The sequence below is a fragment of the Passer montanus genome, unplaced genomic scaffold (genome assembly GCF_014805655.1).
Source record: "Passer montanus isolate IOZ18808 unplaced genomic scaffold, ASM1480565v1 scaffold14, whole genome shotgun sequence".
In the NCBI taxonomy this organism is placed as follows: Eukaryota; Metazoa; Chordata; class Aves; order Passeriformes; family Passeridae; genus Passer; species Passer montanus.
Window position 1 is genome coordinate 1,655,313 of NW_024360941.1, and position 15,633 is coordinate 1,670,945.

Below are 15,633 nucleotides of genomic sequence, written 5' to 3' on the forward strand. Positions count from 1 at the left end.
GTGAGTTGAAGTGTTTAATACCTGGAAAGGAAAAATGCAGATGAAATGTAAAATGCAAATGAAATGTAAAATGCAGACATGGTTTTTTTTTGGTGTGGTTCTATTAGGGTCCCTGAGCAGAGTGAGTTGAAGCATATGTGCAGTGAATTTGAAAGGCTGGATCTGAGAGGGAATATTGGAATAAGAGCCTGGTGTCCTCCGAATAACGGGGAAAATTGTAAAGCAGACCAAAAATCTGGGAGCTTATCCATACAGGGAGAAACAGGTATGCAGTCTTAATTGTCTTAACATGGGGAAAGAATCACAGTGTGAATTTTGTGGCAGTAGTGCATTCCTTACTTGAGAGACCTGTGCTTTTCTTCCTTTTGAACCCTGACACGAAGATGACAGGACTGGCATGACGCAGTACCTGAAATAATAGCTGTTCACTACAGAAGAGCTCTGTGTGCTTCTCCATGGGATTGGTTCATGGTGCAAACCAGAACGTGAATCCGTCTGAAGCAATGATCCATCAGTTCTTGGTGAAGGAAAGACAGACTGGTAGTCTGGTTTTGTTTTCAAAAGAAAGCTTGGGTACCTGCTTCTTGCCTTTCCATCAGGATTTTAATAATCTGTTTTCCCTGACTCCAGGGAAGAGGAGATCTGAAGAAAGTTACCAATTTCTGTAGGATTGTCCTTATTATCTCTGATGATAAAATAAGTAAAGAGGATCTATCATTTATGAATTCATTACTTGCAACATTTTGTCATTGCTCTTTGTATGCATGTTCCTACAGCCAGGATACGTTTCATGTTTGAAGTATTAAGTATATATTTCAAAGGACAGTATGCACTTCCTCTTTCAACCTATGACCTATAGCAGCACTGTATCTTCACTTACATTCATTTTACTAGGATATCATGTAGGTCAGAAGCTCCTTGTGTTAGGGGCTGGTTTAGTTACTGAAGCTATCAGTAATATTATTTCCTCTCTCTGAATCAGTAAATTCAGAGAATCCGTGTAAATTCATGATTCAGATTACTTTTCCCTGACAAGACTTTCTTAAATGTTGCGTTGTTTTTCTGATTGTGTTTTTTTGTTTTTCTCAAATTCTTTAGAAAACTTTTATCAGCGGTCCAAAAAGAAGTGTTTGGAGAAGTTTTGTTCTGATTCAAGCTCAGATTGTGGAAGTTCGTCAGGAAGTGTTCGTGCAAGTCGTGGGAGCTGGGGTAGCTGGAGCAGTACCAGCAGTTCGGATGGAGATAAAAAGCCAATGATTACTACCAGGCATTTTCTTCCATCCAGTAAGTTTTGCAAACAGCACCTCTTCACAGTAGTGCACAGAGTTTTCACCTTCCTGCTGAATAGAAAGGCCTACCACAGCATGGGGCACATGACTTGTCTTTTGTAGGGCACCTCTTAGACCCACAAGGAGGGATGTAAACTTTGTTCTTGACAAGAAGTACACGCATTTCATGGAGATGAAGATGACTGTCAGGCTCCACAGTGAGCAATGTGCACAGTTAGTTGGTCATGGAAGGATGGGAGAGCTGAGAGTCACTCAGAATAGCCAAAGGAATTTCTGCCTTCGAATTTGTTTATCACATTATTTGTTTTTTTTAAACATTAAAACTGTTTAAGTAATGCACAAATTAGGAACCGTAAAAGCAGTTCAGATCTGAGAAGGCTGTGTTTGGATAGGTGTATTTGAGGTGTAAATAGCCAGAACATCTAAGCCACTTGACACATGAGAAAGGGGAACTGTGCTTCATTACTGCAATTTTTGAATACCTAAATATCGCTAAAGTAGCTGAAAGTCATTGAAATAGTTATCCAGAGTCATGTGGCACTAGAATTAAATTTTAAAGTGCTGAAGTGACACCAGTAAACCCAGATTTGGGTACTTGCAAAAAGATGGTTTGAATTATTTAAAAATATGCAGAAACTTCATGTGTATTTATGTGTGTATAAAACTTTACATTTCTTAATGGTAGTGTGTGATCTGTCTGAACCTGTGATCTAATAGATAACAAATCATGTGTGTATGACTTTCCTGTTTGTTCAAATTATAAGGCCTCTTAAAAAAAAAGAAAATAAGTAATTCTAAATTCATACTTAATTTGATAGTAGCAAGGAACCTCTCCTTCAAGACTGTGGTAATCACTTTGAAATCATAAAATACATGTTAAGACTATGGACGTAGGTAGCATGCCTTGAAATTGATGCAGTTAGTGATAATCCAGTGTGAGAGAAAACTTGATTAACAACATTGATGATTCTGTTTGTGTGTATGTATATTCTGTGCATACTTCTTTTTTAAGGATCTTTGATTTTCACAGTCATTCTTTTCTTTAGGAGAGAATATTTCACAAAATGATTTTCCATCTGAAACTCCTATCACTCTAAATCTGTCTCATAACATCTGCAATACCAGGTAAAAAAATTGAATCTACACCTGTAAGGCATTAAAGAAACAACACCAACTTGAAGTCTTGTCTCAGTTTGATAAATAATACCTGTTGGCACCTGTTATCTTGTAATTTTTTATGATCATCTGATTGTACTTACTGAAAGAAGAATCTTCTTCAGTACATGAAAAGATATAAGCCAAATTGATTATGCTGCATAGGTACAATAAAAGCTTCCAAATGGAAAAAAAAAAGGAAATTGGTTTACCACTTTCACTTCTTCCTGATCCTAGCAACTTACAACATGTCCATTACTGCTTAGTTGTCTTTTTATAAAAAGGGTGAGAATAAGACGTTCAAGTTGATGCTATTCTTTAATGGGAATAATGTACTCCTAGGATATACAGCATGAAAATTGATTCCTCCCTCCCCCACATTCTTTTCTCCCTCTACTGTAGTAGAGATAGCATCTACAAGTTTTATTACTGTGAATCCTCGTTTCACTTCTTATTCACCACTCTCTGTTTTCACTAGGAGAAATACTCCAATCCTTTTCCTTTGGGATTCTGGTGCTTGAAAATGTTTTCTTTTATTCATTTTGACTAGTTCCTTTGATGGGTTGGTTTTGATCAAAATTCACACTCAAGTGTGTTCATGGAAAGTTGAAACAACCTGAAAGTTGTTCAAACATTATAAGAGGTCCTACTGATCTTCGTGAACTACAGTTTGTTTTCCAGTTTTAGAGAACAGCTGTTGAACTACCTGTAATTATCTGGGGTAATTAAGGTGTATTAATTTTGTTCATTTTGCATGTGTGATAAGTAGCTGTGTTTAATTGGAAAAAAAACTTTTAAAAATGGTACAGTTGTAATTCTGAAATAGGAAAAATCAGGACAGTGGAAAAGCAATAGCAATCATCATGGTCATTAGAATGTTTTCTACATCTCTGTATACTTCCTTTGCAATAGTTTGGATTATTAGACTTAAGAAATAAATTTTCTTTTCATTCAGCAGAGACATGAACAGCATCCCCCAATATCCTGAAACCTTATGTCCCAATTTCACTGACATAGCTGCAGATCCTGACAAAAATAAAGGTCAGTATTAACAACTGAAGCTGTTTTTCCCACACTTTGCCAAGCAGTTTCAGTGATGTTGCTAATAACACCTGCACCAACTTGATAGACACATTGTTACCAGAACTTGACTTGCTTCTGAGCAGGTTAGGTACAAAGTTAGCAAATGAAGGCTTAAAACCTTGTTAGCTTTTGCTTATAACCTTGATAATTTTCGCTGCATCTTCTTTGTGTCAGGATAGCATTTAGCTTTCTACTCATGTTCTAGGTATTCTTTCTTTTTTTCATCTTCTTGCTGTGCACAGATTAATGTTCAGAAGCAATGCAGCTGGGAGATGAGGAGCACTGCTTGCTGTGTTAAAGTGAAGCTTGGCACCAAATCAAACATGACCATTTTTCTCTCTAAATATCCACACTTGGGACTTGCTCTCTTTGAAAGCAATAATGAGTGAGGTTGTGTAGCACTGTTGAAATTAATGAGTTTTCATTGTTTGTATCTCAGAGGGAAGTAATGTTAGCTTTTTGAGTGGGATTCATAAAGGCATCATGCTACATGGTGTGGTGGAGTTTGAAAGCTGGTCAGGACACATGATTCTTTGGGCAGTAGCACTCCATGCCCTTCTGCTGTAGGTTTAACCTGTCTGATAACATACAAATGCTGATTAACCTTCTCCTATGGTAGCAATATTAATAAGTGTCATGTGAAATAATGAAATAGAGCCAACTTTGCAAGCATTGTCTCATGGAAATAGCTAATTTGGATTTTTTCTTTTCTCCAGCTGCCAGTTCTCATAGAGTTGATAGGAACCAAATATCTGTGGGCAGTCAGGACATGCAGTCCATGAAGGGCAACACAATTAATTTCTGTGCTAGAGGTTAAGTACAGCATTAAATGAATTCACAAATTGTCTGGTTGGGAATGGCTCCTGTCTGTTAGAAACCTGACCCTGTTCCTGCTGTATAGTTGGACTTCAGAGGTGGTTTGCCACTAAGGGATGGGCACAAGAAGGCCCATGGGGATTGCATCCCTGCTGTCTCTCCTGCTGTGTGGAAGTGTGCCACCTAGGCACTGGCAGCTGGACACTTAAGGACCCTCAGTAGGGTTGCCCTGTTTTGTTGAATTCTGGTTTCTCAGTTTAAGTCTTACATATATCTTTTTTAAAAAATAGAAATTTTGAGATGTGTTTAAAGATGGGCCTTCATCACAAAAAAAGTTGCTTAGTAACTCTGGATTTTCTTCTCTAGCAGACAGCCCTTATTTGGTATCTGAGAATAAAGTAGAATCTGCGGAGTCTCCTTCCTGTTACTCTGCATTTCATTCCCCTTTCCTTTTTTAGGTCTTTACCCAACAGGAGACTTGTGGCCTGCCCAGCCAGTCTGCATGACAAACAGTTTGAACTACAACCTTGAGAATAATATACCATGCATGATCCAAGAAACCCCCTCTGTCCACAACAGGCAAGTTATGTTTTCTGTAAAAAGTACAGATAGTGCTTTGTTCAGGCTTCTATAATGCAGAGGACTGTACCTTACTCATAATTTTTGTAAAGGCAGATGATAGTTAAAATAAAAGTCGTTCTGCCACTTCAGTCTTAGTTCTCGTTAGTACATCATGGTTAATTTTATTAATACAAATTCACTGCTGTGCCTGTTCATGTATAGATATTGCAGAACTTTAAAAAAAGTTTAATTAAATACTTTTGGAAAGTTATTAAATACTTTCACTTGTTTTGCAGGCAGAGAGCCTGGCTTTGAAATCTATTGCCCTCTTGCTAAATGCATAGCCTGTGTATGCCACATGGTGTGTTATGCAGTGTGTACTTGTGTTAAATGGCAGAATCAAACATTGTTATAAAGACAAATATTCCACTATAAAGGTGGTTTAGAGATACAAGTTGGTATGTTTCGGGCTCTGTATATATTTGGGTTGATCTTTCTGTAGTAATGAACTTGATTAATTCTTATATTTTACACTGCTCACACAGCAAATTTCAGTAATGAAAGATGTGCCACAAACTAGAGAGCAGAAATACTCTGCCACCACATAGCAGTGAAATATGGCCAGTCCTTCAAGTTGTATCCTGTCATCCAAAATGACAGGAGAAGGACCTGGGGGTCCTGGTGCACAACAAGCTGTCCCTGAGCCAGCAGTGTCCTTGTGGCCAGGAATGTCAGTGGTACCCTGGGGTGCATCAGGAACAGCATTGCCAGCAGGGCAAGGGAGGTGATCCTGCCCCTCTGCTTGGCCCTGGAGTGGCCATCTGGAGTGGTGTCTAGTTCTGGACTCCGCAGTCAGTGCAACAGAGATCAGGAGCTCCTGGAGCACCTCCAGAAAAAAGCTACAGAGTTGTTTAAGGGTTTGGAGCATCTCTCTTACAAGGAAAGGCTGAGGGAGCTGGGCCTGTTCAGCCTTGAGAAGAGAAGACTGAGAGGGGACCTCATCAATGTCTGTCAGTATCTGCAGGGAGGGTGTCAAGAGGATGGAGCCAGGCTCTGCTCAGTGGTGCCAAGCAACAGGACAAGGGGCAGTGGGCAGAACCTGATGCACAGGAAGTTCCACCTGAACATGAGGAAGAACTTCTTTACTGTGCACTGACCACACCGGAATGGATGGTCCAGAGAGGTTGCGGAGTCTCCCTCACTGGAGATATTCAAGAACCCTCTGGACACAATCCTGTGCCATGTGCTCTGGGATGGCCCTGCTTGAGCAGGGAGGCAGGACCATATGACCCACTGTGGTCCCTTGCAGCCTTACTCATTCTGTGACTGCTTTCATACACCTATCTCGATTTGGACTTCATATACAAAAAATATATGCACATCCATGCAATTATTTATTGATATTTAGAAGTGATAACTTAAGATAGCTGCTTGGCTGAATAGTAAAATTGAAGTAGGGCAGCTTCTTATGAAATCTTTTTATATGTCTGTCTTGTGCAGACTGGATCCAGAGTTGGACTACTTCAAACTTGCTGCATAGCAGGGCCTATTTTACTACTGACACATCTTTAGGAATTACTTTTGAAAAAATCATCTTGAAATTTTGAAATTATTTTAATTAAAGAAGTATAACCCCTAGAAATCTATCTGTAGCTCAGAAAATGCACCGTTTAACAGAATTTTAGCATGTCTGGTTGGGAAAATAGAAATCTCCATTTTAATTGCTATTCTCAAGCATTCAAATGTGTTATGTCTTCTTCTGCCACCTCAAATCACATTATCCATGATTGTGGAGAAGAAGTACAGTTAATTTATTTTTATGAGGAAGAAATTTCAACCCAGTTAGGCATTGCAGGAATCTGGTAGCATCATTACAAAGTTGTTCATTTTCCCAGAGGAAAAAGAACTCAGTGAGAGAGATTGCTGTGATTATGTAGTGTCACAGAGTAGATACTGGCAAAATTGACAAGTGGAATGTGAAAAGCCTCCTGATCAGTTACAGGCATTTTGCATCCAAGAGCTTTACAATAAATAAGTATTTCTAAGTCATTTTCAGAAGTTCTGAAAATTGTTTCTGACTGCAGTTTTTTTTTTTCTTGAGACAGCTTCATTGACTGGAATGCAGCTTGTGACAGCCAGTTTTCCAACGTGTATTGTCCACTAGAGATGAATGAATACGGTGCTTTCCCAGAAGGTAGGATGAAATAAAGCTTATTAATTATCACAGGGCATGGTTGTTTTTCTCTCACCTTTTATAGAACAAAAGGCTGAGCTGGTCTGTACACGGGTGTTCATTGCTTTCAACTTTACGTTTTCCAGCTGAGTGTTCTGTAGTAATAAACAATGACTGCATTTGGTGGATGAGAAGATTGGCCTTTGTATAGAGCCTGAAAAGGCAGTATGCAGGACTTCCAGAGGGAATTGAGAGAAATGCTTGTGCTTACAGTATTACACATATCTTTTTGCAAAATCTTCTTTGTTTCCCCTCTGGCAGGCTTCAGCCTTCCAGTGTGTGAAATACAAGGCCTCTTGTGACCAATTATCTTTCCAGGCTAGAGTTTCTTGGCTTGGGAAGCACACTGGCAGCAGTCTAGAATTCTTTAGCATTACCTACCTAAGTACTAATGAAAGGTCAGACTGCAGTATCCCAGGCAGCACGCTGGTCCCTTGGGCGCTCAGAGCTGAGACATGTTGGCGGTGAGGCCTGGGGAGGTTCTGCCATGCACATTCTGTCTAATAAAGACTCTGTTCTCCAGTAGAGGGACTGCCAAGTCTTTATCCTGTCCTCCTGATAACAATTTGTTACTGGTCTCTAATACAGAGTGGTAGTCCTGTTGACAGAAATTGATACACTCGCTGCTGTGCTACCCTGATGCTGCATGAAATCACTGAAGGATTGGGTCAGTCCCAGCCTGGCTCACTCTCAAGAAGATTCAGCGTTCCTCCACAGAAATGTTATTAGTGTTTTATATTGCAAAAGCCTTAGTTTGTTTTCTCGATTTTATAAATTGCAGAAAACATGAACTATCCCAGTGGCTTCCCAGGTCCTGCAGCAATGCAGAATACAGCCTTCATTGACCAGAACTGTCCCTCCACCTGGAATGCTCCTCCCAACATGCCACCTGCCTGGGAGCCTGCCAGTTATGTCAACTCCACAGTGAGTATTGCCACTGTGAGGCGCTGCCTTTGTGTGCTCCTTCAAAGCCTTCCTAGTGTATTCCTGTCTTTTCCCTACCTGTTGCTTGCATGTTCTTCATGAATCTTCTGAGTAGCCTGATGTGTGTGTTTAATGCTGGCATTGGTAGCCCAGGCTTTTCCCAGCTGTTTGTCAAGGATGTTACTGACCTTGTCTGCAGAATTTTGAGATGATCCTTTCGCCTGAAAATTGACTAAAATCATCTTACATATGGAAAAATATTTTGGGCTTATGTAGTCTACTGAGACTTTTTTCTATCAAAATCAATGTGTCCAGTTGAGGCTAAAACCCAAAAAGTGCTGACAGAAAAACCCAGAGAGATTTGAAAATTGTAGAGCTGAATGGACAGCTGCTCTCAGAGACTTTGACAGGTTTTTTTTTATAGGAAATTCAAGCGATTTCAGTTGGATTTGTGCAGATTTCAAAATCCTGACTTTGACCTCTTATCCAGCCATATTTGTGTCATCCCACAGTGCAGTGTAGTAACTTCCCACTTTCGAGGGTCTTTAATTGTAACTATCTTCTCTTCTGCTCATATTCCAAAATCGTCTATTTTAGATTTTTTTTATTTACTATAGGTTTATTTTGAATGAAACTAGCTAAATAAAGCAAGAAATATTTTCAACTGTAAAAATGAAAATTCTTCTATGTTAAAAAGTGGCAAAACTGGTAGGAGACTTTTTCCTAAAATAAACATATATTTTATGTCATATTTTATTCAGGAATGCCAGGAAACACAGAAGGTAGAGATTGGAAAATGCATTAGATAATTCAGTTCATTTCCCTGGCGAGCTTTTCTCCACAATACATTTCAATGTTTCATTCAGTTTTAAAAGTCCCAAGACTTCCATGACCTTCGCTGAGAGACTTCCTTGCAGACTAATACATCTTGCCCTCCAGGAGGTTCTTTATAAGCTTTCAAAATTTTCTAACTAAATTCCCTAGCTCCCAATTACAGTCTCATTTTTCACACTGAATATCCCTTCTGCTCCCAGCATGCACAGTCTTTCTGGACTGAGGCATACTTCAGCTCTTTCCTTGTCATTTCTAGGCGTCCTTCTCTTTTAATTTTAACTCTCAAAGTATGCATGGTGATCTTTGTGTATCTTCCATTTCCCCTCTCTTTTCCTCAACAGTCTGACCATAACTCAGTAGTATATTGTTGTTAGAGTAATATCTGTGCTGTGCAGGGAGGAGCTCATGTGACTTCATTCAATGGAGAGCCTTTAAACACACACACACACACGCACATTAATGCTGCTGCAATATTTTTGGCAGCCATATTTCTTTGTAAACTCCTCTGTAATTTTCTACTTGTAGATTTCTTAAATTTCTGCATAAATGCTGCTTCCTCCCTCCCATTTAGTACCTAGCATTTCCAGATTTTGGCAAATGGTCTGTGTTGCAGTTTCCCATGCTGGTTTTATCTTGCTCTGCAGCCCTACCTCTCAAGCACCCGAAGCTTGTCTCCAATGTCTGGACTTTTTGGTTCCATCTGGGCACCTCAAAGTGATGTCTATGAAAGCTGCTGCCCCGTCAGTGCCACGACTCAACATTCAACCCATGTGGAGAACCAGGCAGTTATGTGTAAGCAGGAATACTATCCGAGGTTTAACCCCTTCCGTGCCTACATGAACTTGGACATATGGACTACAGCAGCCAATCGAAATGCAAATTTCCCACTTTCGAGGGACTCGGGTTATTGTGGAAACGTGTGAAAGGAATTTGACATAAAAATGTGAATAAAGATGCTTGCAATTTTGAGTACTAGAGTAAGCTGGTTGCTGAATAGATTACAATGTTGGTGAATATTTTGGCACTTTTATATTGAAAATAAATTTTTTTTACTGAAGTCTGAGCATTCAGTGCATTTTAAAAAGCACAGCATATTCAGGATGCTGTTATTGTTAGGTGAAGGCTATAAATTTAAAATTCAAATTTTTTATCATCATTAAGGACAGTATTAGTTCTTAAGAGCATCCATGAACCTGTACTGCACACATTTCTTCTGGAGTTTACATTCTGTGGTATAAACTAGGAGTGGTTTAGCAGTTGTAGGTACAAACTTACACTCATAAGTAATTGCATCTGTACCAAATAGTGACGGGGACCTACCTGTTGATGCAGATGAGAGAGTTTCCAAATGGTGCCACTTCTAGTGCTGATACAGTTGTTAGTGAGTGCAGACTTCTGGCAGTAGGAAAAAGGCTGAATTGTGGCTTGTTTATCTGGCTTCAAATTGCAAGCTGTCACTTGGACGATGTTAAGCTTGTGCAGTGTGGGTGAGTGGGCATTTCTTCCAGGAACTTTTCTTGTTAGTGACTCCTGGCATTTTGTGTTGTTATTTTTAGCCTTCATGTTGCAGAAGCATTTTCAGTGCATTTAATTGCACTTGTTTAAAATACCAAAGCTTGAACTGAAAGAAATGTTTCTTTGAGAGCAGAGTTCACACCACTCTCCCAAATAGAATAATATTGTGCTGGCTCATGTTGGGAGACTAAAACTGTGTAGCTGAGGAAGTGCTGCCACCCATGCTAGGACTCAGTCCATCATGCAAGATGTCTCTGCTTACCCTTGCTGTGGATCCTTTTCTCTGCATGGCAGAGTGTGTCTGGACATCAGAAGGAGATGGAGACATCCCTTAGGTTCAGAGATGTCCTTGGCACAAGGGCACTTGTCAGGCCTGAAGAGAAAGTGGATCCACTAGCAGTTTTGTACAACTGCTTAAAGAAGAGCCATAGAGGTGGCAGAACCAAATTCTCTGTTGTGGTGGCCACAGGCATTACGGCAAGTGGCCATGGTCGTGGATTGCCACATGGGAGGTTGAACAAGGGGAAGAATGATGTCCCACATGGGAGGTTGAACATGAGGAAAAATGATGTCACTTGAAGGGTGATGCTGCAGGAGAACAGGTACCTCAACAGGTGAACAGATCTCTGTTTCATGTTCATGGCATAGCTGAATGAAGCCACATGTGACCTGCTGTAGTGGAGATGGTAATCCTTTTCCTCATGGGAGGTCAGACTGGAGACCACCAGGGTCCAGATACTATTTGAGGATTCTGCGAGTCTTGAGCAAGTTCCTTACTTTTTGCTACTTAATTTCATCTTGCCTTTTGCTCACAGAGTGACTGGAAGACAAGCGCTCTGTTTGACAGTAAGAAATCAAGGCTTTTTAATTTGTTTTTTGTTCAAAAACAGAGCAGAAAAGGCACTGCAAAATAGTTCACAGCCTGCATGCAAGGTTACTCAGTAATCTGAGCTCTCAGACCTAAATTCTGGCCCTGCTAGTCTCACCACATTGCTGAGCTATCAGACCAGCTCCTTTATCTTGCTGGTTTCATCCAGAAATGCCATCCCAGGGCTTGAAATATTTTAGCAGAAACAGTGCATTTCCACAAAAGGTTTGTTTCAGTAAGTCAGCAGTCCCTGCAAAATAACCTTTGTTGGAAGTTACCCTGCCAGCTATGCTTTCACAAGTGTTTGGGTTAGCTCAGAAGGTGGTCAGGGACTGGTTGAGAAACTCAAAAGCTCCTACATTTACCTGCTCTAATTGCTCATGTGGAAGGTTTTCTCCAAAGCCTTCCTTTGATTTCAATGTTAGAAAAATGGGATCGTCACTGAATGCTTCTCTGAACTGTGGTGTTTTAATTGCTTGGTCAGGAATTAGAACCTGGGCTCTGGCTGCTTTCCATGATGTGTTGTACTGGGCAGGAATCTGTTTGACTCGAGTTTAATCGTAATTGCTTGTGATTCTGAAGGGAAGTTCACATGTTCCTATGAACTTTGATGCTCCTGAAATTGGTACTAAGCCATGAGAAGTAGTCATAACCACCAACATGCTTTCTGTGCACCTCTTGCCTATGGTAAGAGACTTCAGGAGGAATAGAATGGGAGTATAAACCCAATAAATACAGATTTTAAAAAAAGTGATCCTTTGGTTTGAAATGGAATTAACTTCTTTATTCCCTGGATAATATTGCTTGTTGTACAGCATGCATGGATTTTGGATAAAAAGGCACAGGAGAGAGGAGAGGACATGAAAAGATGTGCTTAGTTGTCTTAGTTTATGCTGTTGATTCCATTTAATGTTTCAAGGATGTCCTTATTTTCTGTGCACTGAAGGGAGGATTTTCCTCAAGTTCCAGTGTAAGGACATGGATTTCTTATATCTGCAACAAACTGTAACAACAACCTCAAAACCCTGTGGAGTTCTGATAGGCACTTGAGTCCCTGTTGTAAGTAAAGTGTATGTTCTAAACAGAGTCAGTCACTGGAAAAGAGAGGAAAAATTATGCAGTAAATCAAGCAAAGGCACTGGAGAATTCAGGGAGAGCAAAACCAGATAGAAATGTTTGGCAAAGAAGACCTGTGTGAAACATTTGATCAGACTTGTTAAAAGTGCCAACAAAAGACAAGGGGAATGAGCTACAAAGAGCTTGAGAAATATTGCTAAGAAAGGAAACAATCATTCCCTTTAATCAAACCAGAACAGATCAAGAAGTTATTCCCCCAGGAGCTGTGTGATATTAGGCAAAGTTTTTCATATAACTTTTCATAACAATAACTAAGGAATGTAACAATCTCATTAAGGTTACTTGAAATAATTGCTGCCATCAGGAGACATCTGTAGCTTAATTAGCAACCCACTTGAATGCAAGTGGGTTTGGGCTCAGTTAAAAATAATTCCTCCTACAGCAAAGGGAAAGATGAAATAAATAATTGCTTTGTACCAAAGTGATTATATTTCTGCTGGAGTGAACTGGAGGGGCTGCTCTAAAGACATCTCATTGTCATGAGCAAATTTCTAACTTCTTGCCTTGTGCCTATAGCAGCATGGGGAGCCTTACTGATATCTCTGAAACTGGTACCGTTTTAAGAGACTTCAGCAGAAGTTGTTCTAGGTTAACCAAAGAAATGCTTAAAATTGGAAAGGGAATACCAAAAATACCAGTACAAAAGTGCAGTAGCCTGCACAGTTCACTAATAGTTCACTGATGATGGAGTAGAAGAAAATCCCCATGGGTGCAGTTCCAAACATTCAGTATTGACTTCTGTCACCACGTGAGCATGATGTACTGTCTGGGCATTCATTGTTTTCCCAAGAAAACTGGGAAGAAGTGACAGCCACCCCTGCTTTCTGCTGCCAGCAGGTTTGTGGCTTCTTATATGTGTATTGATAACTAGGGATACCACATTATCAGGCTATGTTGGCTAAGTCTGCCTGCTTGGGCCAGTATTTCCATTATGGAGCCAGAGAATATTTCTGGCACATTTCCTGGAGGTCTGTCGGTACTGAGAGGCAGCACTTGGACAAAGCCAGAATCTCTGGCAGGGTGTTTTCCTGTCCCACTTTGCCGGGCTGTAGCAAACCCCTCACAGCGTTGTGCTACAGAGCTGCAGGAAGGGGAGCATCCAAGGCAGCTTCCCTGCAGGACAGGGGCAGCGCTCTGTTTGTGGCTAGGTGGGGCTGGTGCGGTGCTGAGCCTGCTCCTGCAGGGAGGGATTTGGAGAGCCCAGCAGCATGGCTGCCATTGCTCTGGCCTGGGAGCCCGGTTTGAGCTCCGTGGGAGCAGCAGATGGGTGAGGCCGAGCTGCCAGTATCACCTGCAGGATCAGAGCTTGGGGACAGGGCTGTCCCCAGGGCAGGCCCCGATGGGGAGCACCGTCGTTGCTTGCTCATCTGAATTTGTCACAGGTAAGGTGGCAATTGTCAGACCTGTCCTACAGCTCCTGCAGCTGGACCTGGGCGTGCAGGACGGTTCCACTGCTCGGAGGAGCAGTGACCAGCACTGGCAGAATGAGCCCAAGGCCTCTGAGGGCAGGTGAGAGACCTGATTGCCCAGGGGCAGATGAGCTCATGGGAGAGCTGTCAACTTAATCTTCTGAAGAGAGCGGAAGGGGAGGAAGCAAGGGATGTTTCCATCACCTACACTAGAGCTGGCAGTGCCTGCAGCTCCACCACCCAACTTCTTTCTGCCTCTGGAGAAGCCTTGGCAACTCCTGGGAAGTCATGGCCTTCCCAGCACCACAGGTTCCTGCAGAGTACCAGGTGAGCTCCTGGCTGATATTTACAGTGGTAGGTTGGGTGTTGCTTTCTGGCATTTGTTTTCTTCCCTTTCGTTCTTGTGAAACACCCATTGTTTATTTTTCCTAGTCACTGAGTCACCTCCATCTGCTTTTGCCCTTTTCACATACTTGGTTTGCTTTCAGCAGTTACTGGAAAAAGTGCACAGTGGCACTTCCCTGTCATCATGGGTGTTTTGCTTCTGCCTTTGATTGCCCCGTGCTGTTGTTCAGTCTTTCTGACCACTCCTATGGAGAAAAAGGCTCAGGGCAGGACTTATCACGTCCTCTTCTGCAACATGCTTGGGTGGAGTGAAGGCTCACTGTCTCCCCAGGACTGCTGTGCTGCCTGGCCCTGCTGTGTCCCTTTCTGGCAGAGGTTGGTGTCCCAGCAGCAGAAGGAGGTCCCTGGTGTTGCTTGGGGCACTTGCCCAGTCCTGTGCAGGAAGAGGCTTTGCTGGGCAAATCCCAGTGATGCTTCCTCTGCATCTGAGGGTGTGGAGGAGTGGAAGACAGTGGGGAGCTCTGCTCTGCCTCATTGTGAGCAAGTGACAGAACAGAGTAGGAGAGAGGATTTCTTGTCTCAGCCCTACAATGTGGTCTTGCAGCTGAGGTCCTGGGGGCTTGCACCCACCTGTGCAGCTCATTACTAATGTGTGGACATGGGCACTCCTGGCCTGCTGTGAACTGAGTCTTGCTGTTCCTCCCTCCATCTCTCGAGTGGGTTTCCCTGCAAAATCTGTCTATGCCAGCTTGACAAAAACACCTTCTTTGTAACTATGGGCCACACACTGTACAGCTCACTTCTTCTGCTCTGCTTCATTTCCTACTGAGTTCTTCAGCAACAACAGCAGCACAATGCCTCAAAACTCTTCAACCCCTGGGGTTGCTCTGAAGGATTTTTTCTCTGGTTGCATGTGGACATTACTCCCTGGGCTCTCTGGGTTTTTAGCAGCCTTGTTTAGAGGTGATGGAGGTCTGGGTGTTTCCACATGGCCCCCTGCACCTCTCTGCAGATTTTTTTGCCTGGGGCCTGCCAGCAACCTGCACACACAGGGACCATGCTGGCTTGGAATGCAGGACCTGCCCCATGTACAAACTAGTGCCAGATGAACTTCTCTGGCTGTTGTGGACTAGCTTCTCATCTAGCATGAACTGGTGATTTAGTCACTGTCAGCTAAATTGTCAGCAGCCAGGCTTGGCTTGCAGCTGAATGCAAGTGTATGTGTCTCTTGGAAGGACAATGTCACCTCATGAGTGACCAAAAAGACCCCATCCTCTTCAGTAAATTCAGCTCTTGTGCAGGGATTTCGAGAAGGCAGCAGATCATACCCATGACTGTCCCTGCCATGCTCTGGGTTATGACTGCTGTACCCATGGGCTGACAGGCTGTCCTAGACCTCTTCTCCAACCACTCTGGACAAATGCTCCCTTTGCTAGGAGCCATTTGGTTTTAATTTTGGCTGGA

At 42.0% G+C, this 15,633-nt stretch overlaps 1 protein-coding gene across 8 annotated transcripts in view; it reads left to right on the top strand.

Moving 5' to 3' along the window:
• Window positions 1-9,952, top strand: part of TMEM131L (transmembrane 131 like) — a 79,633-nt gene extending 69,681 nt beyond the window's left edge. For 3 of the 8 annotated variants that reach the window (XM_039699930.1, XM_039699931.1, XM_039699935.1), the window contains 8 exons: window positions 108-265; window positions 1,099-1,284; window positions 2,336-2,414; window positions 3,400-3,485; window positions 4,802-4,922; window positions 7,010-7,098; window positions 7,919-8,061; window positions 9,540-9,952. In XM_039699930.1, coding sequence (XP_039555864.1) covers window positions 108-265; window positions 1,099-1,284; window positions 2,336-2,414; window positions 3,400-3,485; window positions 4,802-4,922; window positions 7,010-7,098; window positions 7,919-8,061; window positions 9,540-9,818 — 1,141 coding nt within the window. In that variant the 3' untranslated portion in view covers window positions 9,819-9,952. Of the gene's footprint in view, window positions 1-107; window positions 266-383; window positions 522-1,098; window positions 1,285-2,335; window positions 2,415-3,399; window positions 3,486-4,801; window positions 4,923-7,009; window positions 7,099-7,918; window positions 8,062-9,539 lie in introns of those variants that run through there. The other 5 variants (XM_039699936.1, XM_039699932.1, XM_039699934.1 and 2 more) reach the window with 3 other exon arrangements.
• The last annotated feature ends 5,681 nt before the right edge of the window (window positions 9,953-15,633 follow it).